This window comes from Amphiprion ocellaris, chromosome 18 (genome assembly GCF_022539595.1).
Source record: "Amphiprion ocellaris isolate individual 3 ecotype Okinawa chromosome 18, ASM2253959v1, whole genome shotgun sequence".
NCBI lineage: Eukaryota > Metazoa > Chordata > Actinopteri > Pomacentridae > Amphiprion > Amphiprion ocellaris.
This window is the reverse complement of record NC_072783.1, coordinates 3,989,776-4,011,898: the sequence shown is the minus strand read 5'-3', so window position 1 is coordinate 4,011,898 and position 22,123 is coordinate 3,989,776. Positions and strand designations below refer to the sequence as shown.

Genomic DNA, 22,123 nt, shown 5'->3' with positions numbered 1-22,123 from the left:
CTTGTAAAAGAAGTTTCTGTGTAAATATCCAACATATTTGCTGTTATTCTTGTTCTTTATGTTAATTTTTAAGGTGCAACATGTGCAGATAAGTGAGACGTGAAAAAATATTATGAACTCTGATCTGATTATTGCATCGCCAGCAATCAGATCTGAATTATTGGCTCAGATTTGATAAGAGGAAATATAACACTTCGGTTAGAAATATAATTAGATCTGAGTCACTAAATCAGATTCAGCATACGATGTGAACTTAAGCAGAGTGTTGTGGATTTTTTCCTCTTTGTGACATTTAATTTTTAACCTTACAGAGTTCATATTCCATTTCTAAATATCCTCTTGGATGTGAACCAGCTGTCAGAGGAGGTGAGGAACTTAAATAAAGCATCTAAATGATATTTTAATGCCTTGATATGTTGTCAGTTAAAGGTCAAAGACTGGACAAAGCTGCTGGACTACTTCTACTCACCATGTCCCTCCTCTGGCTCTGAATTGGTGGTGCTTCCATCGCTGAGTCCCGATTCCTCAGACATCTCTGAGGAGCTGCCACAAAGGATGTCGTCGCTGGCGTCGAAATACTCGGCAGCTGAATCTGCGACTGAAGGAGGCCCGTGGGCCGAATGCCTCCCTGCTGCAGGCTGAGGAGGAGGAACGGTGAGGAACAAAGAAAACTCGGGGGAGAAATGTGTCAGAGAACCCAGATGGCAGGTGTAGCATTGATCTTACCACAGCTAATGTGTTAGACTGGTGGATGTTGTTGGATTCCCAGGCTTCCTGCAGCTTCTGCCTCTCCTGGGACAGAGTCTCATGCACCGACTTCAAGGAGGAAAGCACTGAGAAGACGAGGAAGTATGTTAATATTTCCCCACGTGGTTAATCTCTGTTATTCTCTCTGAACCTGTCCCAGTTAAATACAGAGCCTATAAAAAAAGTGCTTACCTCCCTTTGGAAGTTTCCCTTTTTATTGCTTGTCAACACTGAATTATTTTCAATTTAATGGGGTTTTTTTGACTAAAACTTTCATGTCAAAGTGAAAACAGATTTCTCCAAAGTCATGTCAATTCATTAAAAATATAAAACTGATTGCATAAGTATTAACCCCTTATGCAATCAGTCATTAATTACAATCCTCATTCAATACAGTTGCAGTCAGTTGGTGCTAGAAGTCGAACAGTTTGTAAAATGGAGATCATCTGAGTGCAGTGAATGTGTCTCAAGCGATTATTATATAAAGACACATGTATCTGGAAGGTCCAGTAACTGGTGTATTAAAATCTGAGCTCTAGCTACACTTGGAAGATGAAGAAACACTTCATGCAACTCTCTGAAAAGGATTTTGAAAAGCAGAAGACAGATGATACACAGATGATACAAGAAAATGTCCAAGTCTCTGAATATCTCTTGGAGTAGAGCTAAATCCATCACTGACAAATAGAAGGAGCACAGGTGTAAACCCAATCTGCATAGAGCAAGTCAACTTCAAAAACCGAGTGACTGAGCAAGAAAAAGACTAGTGAGGGAAGCCACCAAGACACCTATGACTCCTCTGAAGGAGTTACAAGCTCCAGCGGCTGCAACGCGAGACATTGTGCATTGAACAACTGTTGCCTTTTCTTCGCCAGTCAAAACTTTAGAGCAAAGAGAAAGACACTGTAGAAACAAGCTCAAATCTGGACTAGAGTTCAACAAAAGGCAAGACTGAAGTCAACTGAAGGAAGGTTCTTTAGTTTGATGAGGCCATAATGAAGTTTTTGGTCATCAGGCTAGAAGCTTTCAGGGATGAGAATGACAAATGGAAAAAAACTCTGAAAATGTCTGCTAAAGGCAGACATAATGCACGCAAAGCGGAAAATTTTTGTAAAATTCACTTAGAAATGGCATTCTCTGGTGACTTTTAACAGTGAATATATAAGGCAATCAACACCCAAAATCCATTAATTTCTTCAATGAATTTCACCTGTTTTTTAAAAAAACAATATCCCAATTTGGTGGGCTACCAAGGGGATACTTGATCATTATCATTTATGGTAAATTCAATTTTTGAGTTTCATGCCTTTCAAGGAATCTGTTCATTTAAATGCAACATATTTATACCCTGTTCATTTTAAAACAACAATATCGTGTGCTTGCATATCCGCGAAATTTAACATGTGGAAGGAAACAATCAGATGAAACTGGCGCCAAATTGCTGCCGAAAATAGGTGGATGCTGTCATTAACATAAATAGCGAGCGATGTTTACAGATAGCAATGCTTGCCGCTTGCCTACCCCTACCCCTACCCCCCTACAATTTTCTCAACGGATTTACACGATTCACAAAAATTATACTTTTGGCGGAAAAAAACTCGGAATTCCGCGGATCCGCGGAAAATTCTCATCCCTGTGCTTTATTCGGTAGAAATCAAACAATGCACATCATCACAAACACACCATCCCCACTGTGAAGCACGGTGGCGGCAGCATCATTATATGGAGATGGACTCAAGCAGCCAGCAGAGAGCCAGTCTGCAAGACAACAGCAACTTGGGAGAAGATTTGTTTTCCATCAAGACAGTGAACCAAACGATGTACAGAAATGGCTTAAAGACAACCATGTCAATGTTTGGAGCGTCCAAGTCAAAACCCAGACCTTAATGCAGTGAAGAATGTGTGGCTTGATTGAAAAAAGTGGTTCACTCACGATTTCTGTGCAGCCAGACAGAGCTTGAACAGGTTTGCATTAAAGAATTGGGTAAAATTGCAGAGACCTATTCACACAGGCTACATACTCTAATTAAAACCAAAGGTCCTTTTCGTAAATACCAACTCGAAGGGGATGAACAGTTTTGCAATCACTTATTTTATACTACATATTAGAAATCTGTTCTCACTTTGATATTAAAGAGTCTGTTTTTTGTAAAATCTTATCAAAAAAAGCCCAGATAAATTGACCACGATTCAATGTGGAGAAGCAAGAAAAGGAGACAACTTCCAAGGTACTGTATATCTACATTTTGGCAATTTGCACATCTATTTATTTATACTTTATTGATAAAAAATGTAGTATTAATTAAAAAATCCATTAAAAACTTAAAATTGATTGGTTCTATAAAAGCTAGAAATTTTGAGTAGTGGGTCATTTTGGTAGAATTTAGTTTTATTAGTTTTTCTTGTAAACAATAAACAAAAAATATCATTTGTATTTGTTTGTGTCTGTCCAATGCAGCCACACTTTTTGAAACACAAAAAAAAATTTTCCACAAATAATTTATGATAATATTTGAGATCGTATACAATTTTAAGGGTGTCTGAAAAATGTTTTACACCACTGTACAGTCAAACAAAAACACAAGAAAACAAAGAAATAACACATGACATAAAGGCATTGTGATGTAAAACATCAGAAACAAAAATCAGGGGTAAAAAAATCATTAAATGTAAAATAAAGTGATTAACTGCACAAATAACCTCCTCATGTCAGTAAGAAAAGATGGGAATATATGATTTCTGTTAATTACTAAAAGATCTGCGGCGTCCACATATGTTGCAATAAAGGAAATAACAGGATAAATAGTGAATTATTTGAAATGGAACCACTTTGTCCATATCTGTCTGCCTGTGTGTGGATATAAAAGTGTTTCTCTGACCTCGTAGCGACATGGCGCAGATGTCCTGCTGGATCTTCTTGCCTTCGGGCGATACGACGGTGGGAGGGGACAGCTGAGAGTAGACGTAGTCGGGAATGGAGGGCACTGACGCTCCGAGGTGGGCCGAGCTGCTCAGGTGGCTGGAGGACAGCTGTGAGGTGAACAGGAGAAGATGTTGGATTTAACAGTCTCCATGTTACCTGTCAGTTTGTGAGTCACTGGTTGTGTTCACCGGCACAGAAAGTTTCAGCCCTGGTCATCAGCACGCTGAAGGAAAGTCACATTTTTTCATCACACAGAGGGAATATTTCATCTGCTAAAGGCAGACTATCTATAATGTAGAGGTCTTCACAAGTCCAGAACCTGAGTCAGACCAGCCGAATTATGTCAGATTTATTAGCAATCGAAGAAAGTTCCTTATTTTAGTTCTCTGTTTTTGAACATTAATGTCGACTTCAGGCCTCTTTGGACCTGTAAAGACCTTGTATGTAAAGCGCCGTATTAACCAAACACAGAAGCATGTAAATGTTAAAAGAATAATTTCATATTTTACTACTTACAATTTTACAGCATCTACTTCTCATACTCCTCTGCACTTCCACTCTAGAAAGATATTCCACCATGCTGAATGTATCTTCCAACAGTGTGCTCCTCTGTTTACTGTTTTTGAGCCATGCCCCATTTATTTTACTGCTCAAAAATGTTTTATTTTCCCCTCAATCTCTATTTTTGTGCTCTGTGGGAACACTGCCTGCAGTTCAACTGAAAACGTTCTCGATCATCTCTGATCAGTTGAGGACTTTTTACAGAATTTGGGTGCCAACAGCTTATTTTTTTGGCAATTTTTCGATTGAAATATGTAGAATAAAGTGATTTTAACAGCCTAGATATCCTAGAAATAACCTGAATTTAAGCTTAGATTTGGGTTAAGTTTTCGACAGAAACAGAGGCACTGCATGATTAGTTCAAGCGCCGTTTAAAAGTTGAAAATCTGATGATTCTGCTCCCAATAAATGGTGGAATTTAGCCTTTTCAAAATTGGCTTTTGGTGTCCAGCGGATTAAATCAGGTGCTGCAAGTCTAGTAAAAAAGGAAACCTTCAAAGCTCTAGAGCTAGAAGGCAAGACAGACGATCAACACAGCTGTGAGATGTGATTTATAACTGCTGGTCTAACAACTAAACTAAAAGCAGGATCTACGAACTCTACAAATCACACTTTTCTAGAGTTACGAAGCAGTTTTGGATGTTGACACCTCAAAGCTCGACATACAACACATTTCTGAATGCAATTAAAACAAACTACAACTTTTAAACCTGAAAAGGAAAACATTTACTGTCATGTCATAATCATACAGTCATCGTCAGGATGTCAGTCTGCTGCAGGGAGTGATTGGAGAACACTGGATGATTTTTATGCATCAACTTGTCTCTGCCTGTTGGTGACTCACCGATTTAGTAATCCCACGAATAGGCTTTGGATTAGATTAGAGAAAGGCCCCAAAATGTTACTTAAACCCAAAATGTTCTAAATGTTACCAGTATAAATACGACTTCATGTATGAATTCAATGAAAAACCAGATAGTACCTTAAATGTACTGTCAAATAAATGCACAAATCACTGTAATTTGATGTCAGTCTTATTTTTTCTTGAAAATAAAGCGGGTTACAAACCATTCTTACCATTCCCAGGGCCTCCACTCTGGATAACGTACGAGAGTGGCCCCACATCTTCCCCGACTTCGACTTCTTCGGCTTCTCAAGTGATAGATTCTGCACCAAAAGACAAGCATCATACTTTATTTCTATGTGATTTTGCTTGGAAAACGCTGCACAGAAGTCCTCAGCCTGTGTGTACCTGTATGCTGATGATGCGCTGCAGTTCTCCGTTAGTAAAAGCCTGGCCGACCTCCAGCGCCTGCAGCCTTTGGATTAGGCGGTTTAGCTCGGAAAGATCCAAATGACACCGGTTCAACTCTGGAAGGAAACATGTGAGACGAGTATTCTGTTACTGAGATTCTGTAGCTAATTAATCAGATTTATATTGTCTTGAAGGTTAGCAAGGATTACACGGAGGTAACTGCATTGCTGTGGGAGCACTTTAAAGAAAAACAAATATCAAGTTCTACGCAGATGACTACACCCTGTTAATCACTAAAAGCTACAATGAAAATCAAGCATTTTAATGTGATTTGCACGTCCATTTAATCACAATAATTCAGTATATCACCAAAAACAAACCAAAAAAAACTTTATCAGTGATGGAATACTGCCAAGAACATTTACTACGGTACTTTAATTGTACTTTCAACTGCACTGCATTTATCTGATAGCTTTGTTTTTTTGGATCCAACGCATAGGATAAGAAAAGTTTCTATTTGCTTTGCTCTAAATTAATCTATCCAACAGTACATTTAAGCAAAACTTAAACAATTAGTCTAGTAATCAAATATATCAGACATTTCATGCAAAAATACCAACTATTTAACTGTTCCAGCTCCTTAAATATGAGGATTTTCTCGTTTGCCATCATTTTATTGTATTTCTTTATATAGATAGATTTATTGTATTTCTTTATATAGACATTTTGAGCAACTGTCACTTATGGCTTATAATTGTAAAAGAATTAAAAAAAAATCTTGATCAATCAATTAATAAATTAATAGAAAAAATAACCGGCACATAAATCCACAATAGAAGCAATAATTAGCTGCAGCCCTGTGGCATTTTTTTTTTTTAAATTTGCTTAACTTCCACCAACTACAACAGTAAAAAATCTGCTTACATATTAATGCATGCGTAATAAATATAATAATAATAGGCACATGTGATGTTAGAATAAATTCTTTAAGTACATTTTCTTCTGATTACTTCCTAAACCACTGAAAATAACACGCTGTCAGCGAATGTAGCGCACTGAAAGTAAAGCATCTGACCATGAGCTCACATTATTGACACCGTGTCTACTTATTTATCTAAATTAATAATAAAATTTACCACCAAAAACATAAAAAATATGACACAAAATAAGCTTTCAACTCTCATAACTTTGTCAGACTCACAATGTACAGAATAAACATCAAAATCAATGCAGCAGAACCAGTGATATCTTCTAATTGTAGAAATTCTTTTTTGTCAAAACCTGATGCATACATTACCCATAATGCACCTGTAATGTTTCCTGATCTTAGATTTTGATGTGTAAAGTAACTTTGATTACTTAGACCTCCAGTCAAAATGTGTTTCTTGGTTTGAGAAGGAAAAGTATGTTGAAATGTTCTCACTCTGTTCCAGGGGTGTCAAACATGTGGCCCGTGGCCAAAACCGGCCCACGGGACGACTTTGTGAAGTGTAAAAATTACAGAGAAGACATTAACTGCGAATTTGTAAAACTATAAATTTAAAATAGTTTCTAGACTATGATAAGTTGTTTTGATCATAAAGTAGAATACCATATTGATCATTGTTCTTTTGTCATTATGTGTCTCATTTCTGTCATATTTTGTCTTGTTTTTGTTGCTTTTTGTCTTTTTTAGTCTGACTTTTGTCGTTTTGTTTTATGTTTTTATCATTTTGTGTTTCCTTTTTGACATTTTGTGGGTTTTTTTGTCTCATTTGTGTGGTTTGTCTATTTTTTTGTTGTTTTATTTCTTGCTTTTGTCATTTTTTGTCTCGTGTCATTTGCGCAACTTTTTTGTCTAATTTTTTGTCTTTTTCGTTTTGTTTCTGGTCATTTGTCTTGTTTTTGTCATTTTGTGTCTCGTTTTTGCAATATTTTGTCGGGTCTTTGTTGCTTGTTGTCTTTTTTTGTCAGATTTTTATCGTTTTGATCATAAAGTAAAGTACTGCATCATTCAGTTCCAGATAGCTGTGATTAAATGTTGTGTTTCTTTGTCAATACTCTGTGATCTGGAAGTTGTAATGTGGAAATGATAAACTGAGGCTAAATGTTGTTGAAATTGAATTTATTTTTCTTAAGAAATGTCAGGATATTCATGATGTTTTGTAAAAAGATAATTCCTATAATGTGAACATTTTCAGAACATACTTTCCTGCATTAAAACAAAGGAAACATTTGGATTTGTGGTTATTTATAGGTTATTATGCTGTGATTTTACTGGTCACTTGAGATGTAATTGTGCTGAATGTGGCCCTTGAGCTATAATGAGTTTGACACCCCTAATCTATTCAATTAACCGCCTGTTTTGGGAGCATCTAATCTGCATACAGATGTTCTTACAGCTGTGAATGTTCGTACCTTGAACACAAGAGTCTGAATCGTGGCTTTGCTGCAGCCAGGCGGACACTTTACTGTTGACAGCGGTGTTGGCTGAAGGCAGAACTCCTGAAGCTCCGGCTGAATCTGAAATCACTGCGGGGCTCTGGTGAAGTGAAAACAGAAGGAAGCGTTACTACAAGACTCACTTTGAAAGAGTGTGGTGTTAAGTGCGACTGTCTTTTTATTTAATAGTCACCAAATCTCCGTTTCTCTGAGCCGGTCCAGCCACAGTGTTGTTAGACAAAGACAGCAGGAAGCCGCTCTGAACGTGAGCCGCCTCATTCTTCTTGAATAAGCGGTGAGCTTGGAGCTTCGTTACCCAGATGTAGAAGAGCTCGTGGCTCTTTGCCTTAAAATAAAGTCATATAGAACCCCTTTAATCTGAGGACATACAGTTAATAAAGAACCGATTTTTGCTGAAGTTCTTTGGAGCATCATTTATGGTGTCTAAACAATGTGTTTTTTTAATGTCTTTTTGAAGCATCTTTGGGGTTTTTTTTGTAAAAAAAAGAATTTCTTGCTTAAAGGTTCTTTGTGGAAATCAAAATTGTTCTATTGTGTCACTGCTAGAAGACACTTTTCCACACATCAGCTGACTATCTTTAAAGAACCACCTTAAAAATGGGTCCTTATATAACCTGTTTTTGCTAAAGTTTTTGGAGCATCATTTATTGTGCCGATGGAGCCATTTGTGCTGATTCTTTAAAGGAAGCAGCAGCATTTAGTAAGTACCTTCATGTGATAGAGAATGTCTCCTGCATCCAGGTCAATGCGGTTGGACTTCTTGTTTATCGACATGACAGCGAGGCTGACGTCCAGAGAACCCTGGACTCTTCCTCTGAACACCTGAAGTGACAAAAAGTGTTTTTTAAATCCTGTTATTTATTTTATATCTCTACAGAGCATGATATTCACAATTTCAAAAACTTGTAAAAAAAAACAAACATTTTAACAGCTATTAACTGTGATTTGTAAAAAAATTTACTGTTATTTTAAAGACTTTCTGTCTTTTTCTGTCTTTTGTTAAATTACAGACAATAAGTATTTTTTAACAGATAAAAATCTGTATTTTTATGAATGATCATTTGTTCTTTTACAAGGTTACACCATAAAATTACACTGTTTTTGTTGTATTTTAATAGTATTTTACATTATTTTAAAGAAAGAAAAGTATATTGAAGATTTTAAAATGGAAAATTATTTTTTAAACTGTTATTTTATAGATTTCTCCATTTTGTTATATTATAGAAAACAAGTAAAATCACAGAAAAATTAATTTGTTTCTATATTAATCATAAAAAAGGCAGAAAACTGTAAATAGTCAATTTCAAAATCTGTGTTTTATAGGAGTGATCAAAAATGTTCATGGCATTACATGTAGAAATTAGATTGGTTTACTGTGTTTAAAATGGCTAAAATATATACATATTGGCTGTTGTGTCACAGTTTTTACAGTTTTTGAACATGACAGTATTTCTGCAATAAAACACTACAATAAAAGCATAATTCTAGGACATATCTAAGCAGATTTCAAGCATGATTTCAGTTTAAAAGTGCACATTTCACCAAATAATATGAGACCAAATAAGTAAATAATATAAGAGTGGTGACCAACTTGTAATACCAAGGATGAAGCGTGAGACGATCATTGCAAACAATGAAAATGTCAGATTAAATCTAAAACAACTCCATCACAGTTGTAGCTTTTTTAACTTATTTACTACTTCACTGTGTTGGCAGAGTTGGTCCTCGAATTCAAAGCTGACTTACATCTTGTTGGTTTTTGCAGTAGCGTAAGATTCCTGCTTCCAAGATGAAGTATCGCTGAAAAACACATGCATCATTTTTGTTCAGACTGACACTTTTAAAATATCCAAGTAACAAGCAGCATTAGACTGAAGTGAAATAAGACAAAAATAGAGAAAATACAAAACAGAAAAAGATCAACAGAATACACAAGAGTGGAGACACCAGAATGCAGGAAGGTCTCACCTTGTGCCAGCCTTTCAGAGGCCACTTCCTCCTCTTGAGCAGATATCCTTCACAGATTCCTGGAGTCGTCATTTCCAGAGGATGTTCTCCTCCTGAGTGTATTTCTACCTGAACATCTTCTACGACCTCCCAGTCTTTGATCACCTGTGCAGAGCAGGAACAGGAGAAAACACTCCAGCTGTTTCTCTTCAGGGTTTTTTTTTGTCCTACATACTTATAGAAAACCGGTTTGCTGTCTAAACATACATTTCTCTGGAAAATGTATTTTTAAATTTGGCTCAAGGGGGAGTTGGCTGTATTTGTTGAGAGAGCAGGGAAGAGCTGCTTCTTCCTCACTAACGTCTAAATCTGCAGCAGAGCATCCTGCAACAGTCAGTGTAATTCAGAGTGAAGAAATGAATTCTGCTGTGGAGACGTACATTATAAAGCCGTTATTCAATAGAGGAAACCCAGTCAGACACAAAGCCAAATCCCCTCTGATTACAGAACCTGACCCAGTGACCTCCCCTATGGGAGAATCATTTTGTTCATGTCCATCATAATCCCCTGGTCCAGGAAGATCGGAACGTTCTGACTGACCTGAGACTCACCTGTCTGGAGTGACGAGACGACAGAGTGCTGCTGCTCCTGGAGTGGGTGGGTTTGTTCCACGTGGGCGAGGTTTTCTCCAGGCCGCTGGCCAGCGACTGGCTGCGATCCAGGGAAGATCCGTACGAGTCCATTTCAGAGCAGAAACCTCAGACTCTCCTCAGACCGACTGATTGGTTAGAGAGACCTGCTGCAAAGTACCGAAAACCCACCTGAAAGGGCAAATAAGAGCATCAGATTTCTGGATGTGTTTCATAAATTACAAGAGAAATACAAAAAAAAAATCTGAGGTCGAGCTGCAGGTTCTGATTATTCAGTTCAGTTTCAGGGTAGAATTTGATTCCTACCTTAAAAACATCCCTAAACTCAATCAGTAACAGCTTCACAGGTGAAAAGACAAACGGAAGAATCTTGAGTTTTATTTTGAAATACTATAAATCTCTGTGTCTCCCTCACCAGACTATTAAATACTTCTTTACAACTCTTTTGTTATTGGAAAATACCAGCATGATTCTGCACCTTCTACTAGCACCATTAGTTTTTTCTTCTTGCACCAAAACTCGATTCTTCTACAAGCACAATTTGCACCTTATTTCCTTATTTTTCTTGAATATAGCATGTGAACGACTTTACTTCACTTCAAAAACATCCCTCTGGATCTTCAAGTCACCAACACTGAGCAAAAACTAAATGTCAAGGACAAACTCAGATGACTCATTTGAGAATATATGAAGTGAAAAATCACATTTAAGGAGGTATTTTTGTCCTTTTCTATTACTTTTGAAAATTAATCTTGTATTAAAGTGTTGCTTATTCATATTTGTCGATCCAAAAAATCCTCAACTCGATCGCTTTGGATGTTAACGTATCTGACACTAAGCAAAAACTACAAATGAACGTCAAACTCAGATGATTTATTTGAAAACGTAAGCAGTAAGTGATCACATTTGAGGAGCAATTTTGTCCTTTTTCTATTACTTTTGACATCTAATTGTATATTAAACTGTTGCTTTTTAATATTTTGTCAAACAAAAAAATCCTAAAATAGATCTCTCTGTAACTTAAAGTCACCCACAGTGTAAAAAAATAAATATAAATGCCAAATTAAGATGATTCACTTGACAATATATACAGTAAATTATCAGACTACAGCAGATGTTTTTCCCTTTTTCTATTATTTTTGAAAATAATCTTGTATAAAATGTTACTTTTTCATATTTTGTCAATCTGAAAATTCCTCAACTATCAGTCTGGATCTTAAAGTCATCCACACTGTGTGAAAACTAAATATAAATGCCAAATTAAGATGATTTATTTGAGAATCTACGCAGTAAATGATCACATCTGAAGAGCTACTTTACCCTTTATATGTAACTTTTGACCATTTATCCTGTAATAAAGTGTCACTTTATATTATTTTGTTCATGCAAAAATGATTTGACTAATCAACTGTTAGAAACTTCAGATGAAATCAAAAACATAAAGTTAAAAAAGGTCACGGCCTAACATAAGACTAATATATTCTTGGATGAACAAACTATCCATCCATCCATCCATCCATCATCTATACACCGCTTAATCCTCACTAGGGTCGCGGGGGGGGCTGGAGCCTATCTCAGCTGACTCGGGCGAAGGCAGGGGACACCCTGGACAGGTCACCAGTCTGTCGCAGGGCTACATACAAAGACAAACAATCACTCTCACATTCACACCTACGGGCAATTTAGAATAATCAATTAACCTCAGCATATTTTTGGACTGTGGGAGGAAGCCGGAGTACCCGGAGAGAACCCACGCATGCACAGGGAGAACATGCAAACTCCATGCAGAAAGATCCCGGGAAAGCCGGGACGCGAACCAGGGATCTTCTTGCTGCAAGGCGAAAGTGCTAACCACTACGCCACTGTGCAGCCCATGAACAAACTATCACAATCCTAATTTAATTGCTATATTTCTACCTTAATGTCTTACTTCTATGAAATGTCACATGTCAGGTTGAATATTGTCCTTTTTGAAGGTTGTATCATCAGAGCTCCACGAGCGAGAACATCAAGTGAAAGTGTTAAGTCGACTGAGCAGAGCAGGAGAAGAGAAAAGGCTCTGAGTAATCCAGTTACCTAACACAGGTGAGCGCTGAGCTCCCGGTTCAAGCCTGTGATGTCAGAAAAGTTACCTGGATGCAGCAGAGAGTCTGCTGGATCCTCAGAGAGATCACTGACGATCTTAAAGTCAGCCACACTGAATATACGAGGCAAAATCAGGCAATACTAGTGAGAACATCTGATAGTTTTCACTCCAAACTGTAAAATGAATGAGCTTTTTGTTTTAGTTTATCACCCGTGAGCAACTCAGGCTTCACTTCCGTAATTAAAGTCAGCACAAACAGAAAATCTAAGAGAAAATTCTGGCAGTTGTCTTTTCTAAGCGGTAACTCTTGTCAGAATCACTTTGTCATTCTTGTGGTTTCTGTGTCACTGAATAATCTGTTAACCTTCGAGCCTTTGAACATGTGTAGCGACGGCAACAACAACAAATACCGTCGCCGTGAAGCTGAACATGTTCACGTTTTAGAGTGTAGCAAAGAAAAAAGAGTTTGGAAATAAATAAAATGCAACTGAAGGAGGAAATCGGAGCTTTCGGTGTCTGCAGCAGCTGTTTGGATCGTTTTTACATCTAATTCTACAAAAGTCTGTTTGTTTTCTCTTATGAACTTCTCATACAAACATCTTGGATTTCATAGACAAAACTTTTTACAAGAAAAAAATATTTAATCTTGGATTATTCAGTTAAAACATAGCAGGTTTTCTTGTTGCTCTGTTATCAAATGATTAGATTTGATGGCAAAATAAAATGTTAAAAAAAGTATTTTAATGTACATGTGCTCTTGATTGTGGCGTTGGAAGATACTTTTGTTCATTACAAAACAACAGCAGCTCCTACAGACTTCTACTTTTACAAACCTGAAGGTTTTAAATGCCCCAAACCAGCATTTTTATGTGAAATAGTTTACAGTTTTGGTTCATTGGCAGCTTGTTTCACATGTAAACAAATAGCAGATGCAGGTTCTGCAGAGAGAGGTAAAGAAACTAAAATCAACTGTATATATATCCTGAGACATAATGAAGGATCTCTGCATTGTGGACTGATATATCAGTCAAAATAATCATTTTCTGACATTTAATGGACCAAATGATTAATAACTGGCAGATTAATTGAGAAGAAAATGACTGTAAGTTGCAGCTTTAGAGTAAATTTTACAAATCAGGCTCATGGCTTCAGTAGAAAATGTTTTTATCACACAAAATATTCAGATTTGTACAGGCTGTTAGTGCAAAAAGCTTTATAGTGAGCCTCTGAAATGAACCCTGCTACCAAACAATGTGTTACTTTGAGATAATACCTTTAAATGCAACTTCAGAAATATAAAGATTTACAAAAAAAGTTTGACAAAATAGGCCCACAGATCTAACTTCATTAAAGCAGGACTCGCTGGAGTTGATAGTGAGCACCTAACTTAACGCATTTGTAACTAAATTAAATTGCCAGAAGCAGTAAAGATGGATGAACCCGAGGCTTTGGGGAGTCGATAATCCAGCTCTGTGTGTGACACCATGGCCAATACCTCCCGCAGGGAGAGGATTAACCTCTGCCTAATTGGTTTTCACAGGGGACGTTTTTAGCAACGTGAAGCAACTTGGACGTGAAGTACGTTGATCTCAGAGCAGAGAGCACCGACGCAGCATGAAAAGTCCACAAACACAACACAATTCGGCACTTTGTCTGTTAACAAAATGTTAACAGACAAAGAGAAAAAACTCACTAAAATAGTCTTTTTGCGAATTAAAGAGTTGCTGCAGAATGCATTTAGGGGATAATGGCTGTATTCACATAGAGAAAAGAAGACATTTGTCTCTTGTAGGCTTTGCAGGACAATAAATTGCAGAAATTTTTGTGTGCATTTGCATTTATTTTGTGAGTTTGCAACTTTATTGACTTAATAAAAGAAGCTATGTTTTGGTTTTATCATTTTTTGCTTGTATTATAACACAAAAACAAGTAAACATGTCATTTCTGCAAGTCTAACAGCAGAAGTCTGCAGAATCACTGTGAAAATATAAGAATATAATTTGGATCTTTCAGCCCAACTGACTTCACACAGCTTCTTCTGGAGCTTTGAGTGTATTCTTGCATTTTTTAGTAGATAAAAGGGAGAATGGAAACACAAAGACAGTGGTTCACTGCATTTGATCTGATGTCTAAACGTCTAAATCTGTCCAGAAGCAGTCTGTCTTGCTGTTACATAAGAAACAGGAGAGGATGAGAGTGACTGACCTCAGGAATGAAAGCATGTGGCGGAAACAGGATGAAAGGATTTGCCGGTTTCTGAGCTCGTTTACTCAGGGAGGAAGGAATATAGAGAATATGTTATATTTAAGAAGGATTTTGATTTGAAAGTCTGGTTTCTTCGAGGTTTTAACAGACAAAAAACTCTTATTTTAGACGTTAAGCTGCTGCAAAAACATAAAAACAAAGATGATGTAGCTCACTTTTGCAGTATTTGACACTGGAAAAAGCGACATTTACAGGAAAAATATCATAGTTGTTGAAATTTGACGGTGTTTGCTTTCAGGAAATGTAAAGCAATCACATTTTTATCCATTTAAATAAGACTTTAAAGTGCAATGAAGTGCTAAAAGAATCAAAATTGAGCAAAATTCCTTGGCCAGACTGTTATTTCTGCTCAGCACAGATGAGACAAGTGACCTCATGAGATCATATTTAAATGGTGGCCAACAAAAAACAAGTAATCCAAGGAGAAGACAGCCTCATTCCAGAGGGTGGGGTTAAGATGCACAGATTATGACAACAATAATCTGTTTTCTGGAATAAAAAACTAACACAGGGATCAGCCGTTTCCATGAATGAGTCTGAGAATCTACAGCTTCACTCTTTTAGCAGGATGAAAATTTAGACCCAGCAATGATTCTCCAGATAATTATTGAGCACTACTTGTAATCCAAAAGCAGGAAAGACAGCAGAATACTGTAAAGCATCTTCGCTGATGTATTTTAGCGGTAATATTTCTTTATGATCAACTAAACTGATTATACTTCCTTAGTTGAGGCCCACAAAGTCCTTAATGGCCTCTGTCAACTATTCAGGGCTGCACAGGCTCTAATCTAAAGCCCTTTCAGATGTCACTGCATCGGCAAACACGAATAAATTAAGGTTTTTGCATATTTAAGCCAAACGTTTTAAAACGTGGGATTTCACCACTGGGAACAGGTGGCCATGACGCACTCACTGCGCGGAGATTACGGTGCGTAAAAGAGCCAAGAATGTCCTGCTTTTGGTTATTCGGAGGTTCCAAAACGATTTAAAGCAACAAATTTGCATTATTTGTGTCGTGTTTTGTCATTTAATGAGGGGAAAAAAGTTTAGAAATCTCACCTGAAATTCACCTTCGACTCTCATCATCTGCTTCCGTCCTCTAAATTAATCCAACCAAGGTCTCATTTGGCGCTTAGGAATCTGCGAAAAATCACCATTTCGGCTGAGAAGATGGTTCAGAAAGAGAAGAAAGAAGTCAAACTACATGTTCTACCTGCAGATAGTCACCAACTCTGACCACATAATCTCAGCGCCGGTGGGTGCAACGAGCCGCCTCCAAATCCAAGGAGGGCTGCGCGTCGCCGGCAGCGCGCACCGTGCGCAATGTGTCCTGGACATTATCCGCATTAGCTGGAATTACAGCGGAGTGTCTAGTTGGGAATTGGTGGAGGGCAAATCTAACCAGGCTCCTCTCTCTATATCCACACCCAGTTTGGTCAGTTTGAAGAAGAAAGTATCGTGAATTTATGAATATGGCCTTCTAAAGACAAAATACAAGCTTATATATGACAGAAATTTTACACGAAACACATGCATTTGTTGATATTTGTTCCCTTATTGTTGATTACTCACTAGAAGTTATAATTTACAAATTACTTCCTATTATATAGTGCTACCAAATGATGTAAAAGACCCTTCCTGGTGTGCAGCTTTCATCATTTTGCATTAAAATCCAAGCATGTTCACTTATTTTAATGCAAAATCCAGCAATTATGAGCAGCTTCACTTTGGTTTCTTAATATAAAATGTTATTTTAATATTGCTCTTTTGCTGAAGTGTGCGTTGCTGGACCGAGCGCCTGTGTGTCTCCCTCAGAAAAGCAGGCCATAATAGACTAACTGACCCAGATTAACATGCTGTAATCTGCAGATTAAAGTATCAGGATCTGTGACCACTTCTGTTTATTTTGGCTGGAGCAGTTTTTTTATGATGCCACTTACTGTATGTGTTACAGCAACAATATCCCAAACTGGACAGCATTTTTGCATGAATAAATCACATTAATGTTTTATAATAACAGCGTAATAAAGGTGAAGAGTGCAGTGATCATGCAACAGAAACTTAAAACTGAGAAAATAGTCACAAAACGTCTTCAATTAAAAAAAACTGAGTGCGAGCCACAAATAGAGTAGAAGTTGTTTATTAACATACGACTATATCCTTAAATAAAGGAAGGATTGAGGGTGACACTGATACTTTTGCAGCATTGTCCGTTCAATAATTCCACCAAGAGCACGAGGTGCGTTGAAATCAGTCCAGGGTAGAGGTGGATGCACAGTTTTCAGACTTTTTCCTCTCTTACAAGTCTTCCTGGTGCTGAATTTTTCTGCGAATCAGCCAGTCAACAGTTCCAGTAAGTTCCTCTATGTGGCCTCCTCTGCTTTGGGAGCTTCCTCTGAGCTCTGCTGCTTGACGTACTGCTGCAGCAGGGCGCTCAGGTGGGCCGGGTGGCGCTGCAGCATGGAGGCCGTGTGGGCGGTCATCATGGCCAGACCGCTGACCAGCTCGCCCTGGACGACGCTCACCGACGGCAGCTTGGAGTAGCTCACCACGCCCTGAGCGCTCAGCAGAGTGTTGTCTATGCAGGCTCCTGTACACAGATGGGCAGAGAAATTAGTTGCTCAGTAATTAATTACTTCTGCACTAATATGAAGTCTGTTTTTATTTTAATCTGAGGTTTTGAGACAAAGACACAGTTGGTCAATTTAATAAATGATGCATTTTGTGAACTCACCTTTAATACTGAGAGGACTTGCTGTAAATTACAGGCGTGATCAGCGTATTTGATAGTTCCGCTCTACAGTGCAAATAATCCGCGACTATTTTGATAATCGTGGAATGAAAACAGCTCATGTCTCCCGCTGCTCAGATTACTGCCCACATAAAATTCAAACTCTGACACTTGTGTTCAAAAATCCAGTGAAAACAGCTCCCTCCTACCTGAACTCTGTCCTTCAGGTCTGTACTCCCTGCTGCTCACTACACTCGGCCAACGAAAAGCTCCTGATCCAACCACAACAGTGCCAGTCCATAGCTGGACTCTTCTCCTCTGTGGTTCCCTGGTGGTGGAAGGAGTTACCAAACTCTGATCTGCAGAGTCTCTCTCAGTCTTTAAGAAAGACTAAAAACCAGCTCTTCACTGAACACCCAAAAAATAAAAAATAAACTCCTATTACCTCCTGCACTGCCTGTCCTTTTGTCACACTTGTCAAACTTGTTTCATGGCTCTTATCCAGGTTGTTCTCTCCTGACTGGATCCTTTACTTATGTTGTATCTACTCTCAGATGTACGTCGCTTTGGATAAAAGCTTCTGCTAAATGAAACTGTAGAATTGCAAGACATTTTTGAATCAAAAATGCCACTTAGTGCTTTGAGAACACAAACACAGTGAGGTGCAGGCAAGTCTGAGTCCAACAGAAGGCAATTTAAATCAAACATGTTGCACAATTCTTCTACAGTTCACCATGCTATATTTAACAAATGTTTTAAGGAATAAACATGGTGAGTTTTTAGAGACAAGAGGAGACTTGGAGAAACTTCTTTTTTAAAAAATCCTCCAATGAAAGTAAAGTTGTTTTTCTATCCTGTTAACGTGTCAATATGGTGTGATTTTAATATGCTAGAGTACAAATCATGAACAAACAAGCAGTGAAATGCATTGGTAAAGAGCATTTTTACCTTAATACTGCAGCATAGCGATAATAAAAACACAGATTCAGACAGCTGGGGGCTCATATGTAACAAACCTAAAGAACCAGTCTGTTCATAGATTGTAAACATAGATGGAGAAACCCTTCATGACATCTTTCACTGACTTCCTGTAGAGAAGTTTTGAAATTCAGACCATCCCCATCTTAGCAGTGCGTCACTCCTCCTAATTTTCAGCTAATTTGCTCTAAAATTATGCAAAGAGTTGGAGTTTAAGTGAAGCTGAGGCAGGATATGGACTGACCTTTAATATCACCCACCTGTCACTCAACGTGGACACACAATTAATTATTTACGTCTTAATACAACATAAACTGGTAAGTTAAATTAAAATTCATCTCCTGTACAGTTGCCATCAACTGGGAAATATATAGACTAAACTTGTCTTGTATTTCTGCTGTGAATTTGTACATTTTAACAAGTGGTTTTATGGGGATTGACTCACTTTTGGAGTCAGAAAGTGCAGCTTTTGACACCTTGGTGTTTTGTTGGTGGTTTCATTTTTCTGTTTTGCATGTTTTTGATTTCAAAGTTGCCCCAAATGTGAGCACAAACCCCTGCAACTTCACGTAGCCCAGCTGTTGCCATCTCTGCTGTCTTGCACTGTTATCGATGCTCCCTGTAGACTCATCATTTTCTGGATAAAAATGATTAGCAACTGCTAGTTAGCTTCCTATGTAGCTACACTTCAGCTACTTCTGGCTGTGCTTTTAGCTTGTATTGAGGAAGATGGCAGGACATTGATACCACCTCTCCACCCCTAGTCACTACTGTACAGAAGATATTTACATCATTTTAAGGCAGTGGCCATTTCCTCAATATTTAGCTTCATTTCTGGAAAGCGGTGATGTGCTCCATCTTTATATAAGTCTACGTTTTCCGATGCATAAAACAATAAACGTACCCAGAAGCGTCATCTGTGGACTGGACCTCAGAGATGTCAGCATCTCCTTCACCTTCGGCTCTTTGCTAACGAACAGAACTGTCGGACCAATGAACAGAGGAGCCATGTTGGAGTAAACGCTGTCACTCAGAAACGAACACATCACCTGAAAATGAAAAGCAGAAAATTAGGACACACCAGGTCAAATACAGGATGTATGTAGAAAAAAAAAATCACCCTAGTAGTAATTTAACCATTCTACAAAACATGCAGGTCAACACCAGTTCAGCAGAAAAGACAACAAAAAATGAAAAAAAAAAAAGTCATTTTACAGCACACAAGGCAGTATTTTATTGTACCTACACAATTAAAAATAAAACCAGATGCATGACTTTTTGTCATGTGTAATCAGCAATAACTGCTTAAATGTTATTTTCCTTGTGAGCACCACAGTCTAAGATTAAGCAGTTTCTTAAGTTTTTAAACAGCAAAAACTGTCCATGTAGGTATGCAACAGTTAAGATTTCTGATTTTATCAACTGCCAGAAACAAAATGAAAACAAGAAAAGCACTCTGAGAGTGCAGTCCTCCTCCAAGGCTGCTTATTCCCACATAAGGCATTGTTAAAAGTGCAGCATTTCTTTTTACAAACGCAGCATCTGTTTATTTATTAGTTATTGATGATCAGAAATCACGGCAACATAGAATATGTCCATTTAATATAGATGTACCCACAAACTAAATGACCTTGCCCTGAACACAGGCGTGTGTTCTGCATGTGTACGTTATGTACTGATACCAAATCACGTGACCTAAACATGTAGCGGGCGGCGGGAATGGTGAGACTCAGAAACACCCCCACAATTTAATCAGTTGTTCCTTGTAACATTTCTGACGGATAAGTCCATAGTGGTGGATTTGTAGTAGGATCACAATCATGTGACCATCAGCAGGCAGCTGATGTAGTGTTCACTTGTTGTCATGGTTACAGTGACACCGCGCCACTATCTCGCAATGATACAGAAATCTTTAACAAATCAAACAAACTTCATCCAAACCCATTAGTCCGTTTTTGAGTCACAGAAGGACAAACATACGCCGATCGTCACTTAACTCCGCCGTGTACTTATTAGTAATAAAATTAGCAATAATTAGTAGTTATTAGTAATAAAATTAGTAATAAAAATAAAACATGAGGAAAGTGGGATCAGTTCTTCTTTGGTAATTTTACATGACAGAAAAACAAATAAATACTAATGTTGACGGCTCCAGTTTTACCTGATTGGGGAAGAACTTGACAGCGATGCCATGTCGGTGAAGTCTGTGCTTCAGAATCCTCATGTCCTCAGCGTTGCTGTTGCAGTTCTGGGCCACGGCAACCATTTTATAATCCTGGAAGAGCTTCTTCAATTCCCTCTTCAGGAGTAACACGAAACCAGACTCCTGACAGAAGAAAATGAAGAGATGGTTTTATACTGAAGCTACAAGTCTCTGGATTAAAACGGGTTAATAAAAAAAAAAAAAAAAAAGGCGCTCCATGACCATTCTTGTAATCTGATATCACCTATAGTGTTTATACAGTTCACAATGATGATGTTAGCTGTAGTGAAACAGCCACTAAGATCCTTGCATGTCAAATAGGACATAAAGTATTATGTAACCAGCTGCATCTTTTGTTGTGTTCATTGTATTCTTCAGGTAATACACCTTTAGTGATACCAGGCATTGAAATGAACAAGAAATTGAAGATAACAAGGGTGGTCCAATATTTTTTCCATGACTGTATACCCAAGATTGAAGAGAATCCTTAGAATCGATGCTGCCGGTGCTCACATCACTGTGTTGATCGTTGTATCACTTCTCCTGATATCAGTAAACCTTATTCTCAACATAAGCCATCTGAGTCTCCAGTGTCTCTGTGTCTGGCTCCTCAATCCTCCCTCAACATCGCAGAATTTCCGTGACAGATTCCCTGGATCTCCAATGAGCAAAGTTTGTTTTGAACTTTTCCACTTTTGCATTACTATTTTATTAAAATATTACACTATTTGTCACCCCACTGCAGCTCTGTATATTTAGAAGCACACTCCAAACGGACATTAGTTTATGTGGAAGGCTGAGGAGGAGGGATGCAGGTGAGTGGAAGGATGAGGAGGACGGATGCAGGTGTGTTACCTCCTTGACTTCTTGTCTTTCGGACGGATAAGCCCCTTTGGGAACCACCGGCGTCGGAGGAACATACTTTGTAACAGCCAGCAGCTTCTGTTTGAGGATGTGAATCGGTTTTCTGTGTCGAGTCACCGCCTTGGATCCGTGACGGACGCTCTGTGTAACCGGCAGCCAACCTGGAAGACAGGGAGTCGGTTAAGTACCTGCTGCATTGACTCTGAATGAGAGGATGCTAAGCTAAAGGCTGCTAACTAGCTGGACTCTAACCAGCAGTTTAACCGAAGCGGGGCTATAAAAGCTAACAGCGGCTGGTTAAATAAACACCGACAACTAATTAAACAGCCACAGATATAAAACTAATGTTAGGAATGCAGCATAAAATGGGAATTACCCTGTTTAGGTAGCAGCTTTCCACACAAGGTCGCCGCCATCATTGACAGGAAAAACGTGATTCCGGATGTGACGACGGCACGTATGATGCATTCA

The 22,123-nt window shown here is 38.1% G+C and overlaps 2 protein-coding genes across 6 annotated transcripts in view; both read right to left on the bottom strand.

Moving 5' to 3' along the window:
• Nucleotides 1–16,849, bottom strand: part of osbpl7 (oxysterol binding protein-like 7) — a 31,883-nt gene extending 15,034 nt beyond the window's left edge. For 2 of the 5 annotated variants that reach the window (XM_023298627.3, XM_055004195.1), the window contains exons 1-13: nucleotides 15,936–16,849; nucleotides 10,487–10,696; nucleotides 9,897–10,040; nucleotides 9,675–9,728; nucleotides 8,637–8,750; nucleotides 8,101–8,253; nucleotides 7,884–8,007; nucleotides 5,484–5,602; nucleotides 5,309–5,398; nucleotides 5,076–5,099; nucleotides 3,627–3,777; nucleotides 727–833; nucleotides 470–638 (exon numbers count right to left, since the gene is read on the bottom strand). In XM_023298627.3, coding sequence (XP_023154395.1) covers nucleotides 470–638; nucleotides 727–833; nucleotides 3,627–3,777; nucleotides 5,076–5,099; nucleotides 5,309–5,398; nucleotides 5,484–5,602; nucleotides 7,884–8,007; nucleotides 8,101–8,253; nucleotides 8,637–8,750; nucleotides 9,675–9,728; nucleotides 9,897–10,040; nucleotides 10,487–10,618 — 1,381 coding nt within the window. In that variant the 5' untranslated portion in view covers nucleotides 10,619–10,696; nucleotides 15,936–16,849. Of the gene's footprint in view, nucleotides 1–469; nucleotides 639–726; nucleotides 834–3,626; nucleotides 3,778–5,075; nucleotides 5,100–5,308; nucleotides 5,399–5,483; nucleotides 5,603–7,883; nucleotides 8,008–8,100; nucleotides 8,254–8,636; nucleotides 8,751–9,674; nucleotides 9,729–9,896; nucleotides 10,041–10,475; nucleotides 10,697–15,935 lie in introns of those variants that run through there. The other 3 variants (XM_035943092.2, XM_055004196.1, XM_055004197.1) reach the window with 2 other exon arrangements.
• Nucleotides 16,850–17,000: 151 nt separating this feature from the next.
• On the bottom strand, nucleotides 17,001–22,123 carry mrpl10 (mitochondrial ribosomal protein L10). The gene is made up of 5 exons (XM_023298644.3): nucleotides 22,029–22,123; nucleotides 21,644–21,813; nucleotides 20,747–20,911; nucleotides 19,490–19,634; nucleotides 17,001–17,466 (listed from the first exon to the last, which is right to left on the bottom strand). The coding sequence occupies exons 1-5, from the start codon at nucleotides 22,069–22,071 to the stop codon at nucleotides 17,240–17,242; spliced, it is 750 nt and encodes a 249-aa protein (XP_023154412.2). The 5' UTR covers nucleotides 22,072–22,123; the 3' UTR covers nucleotides 17,001–17,239.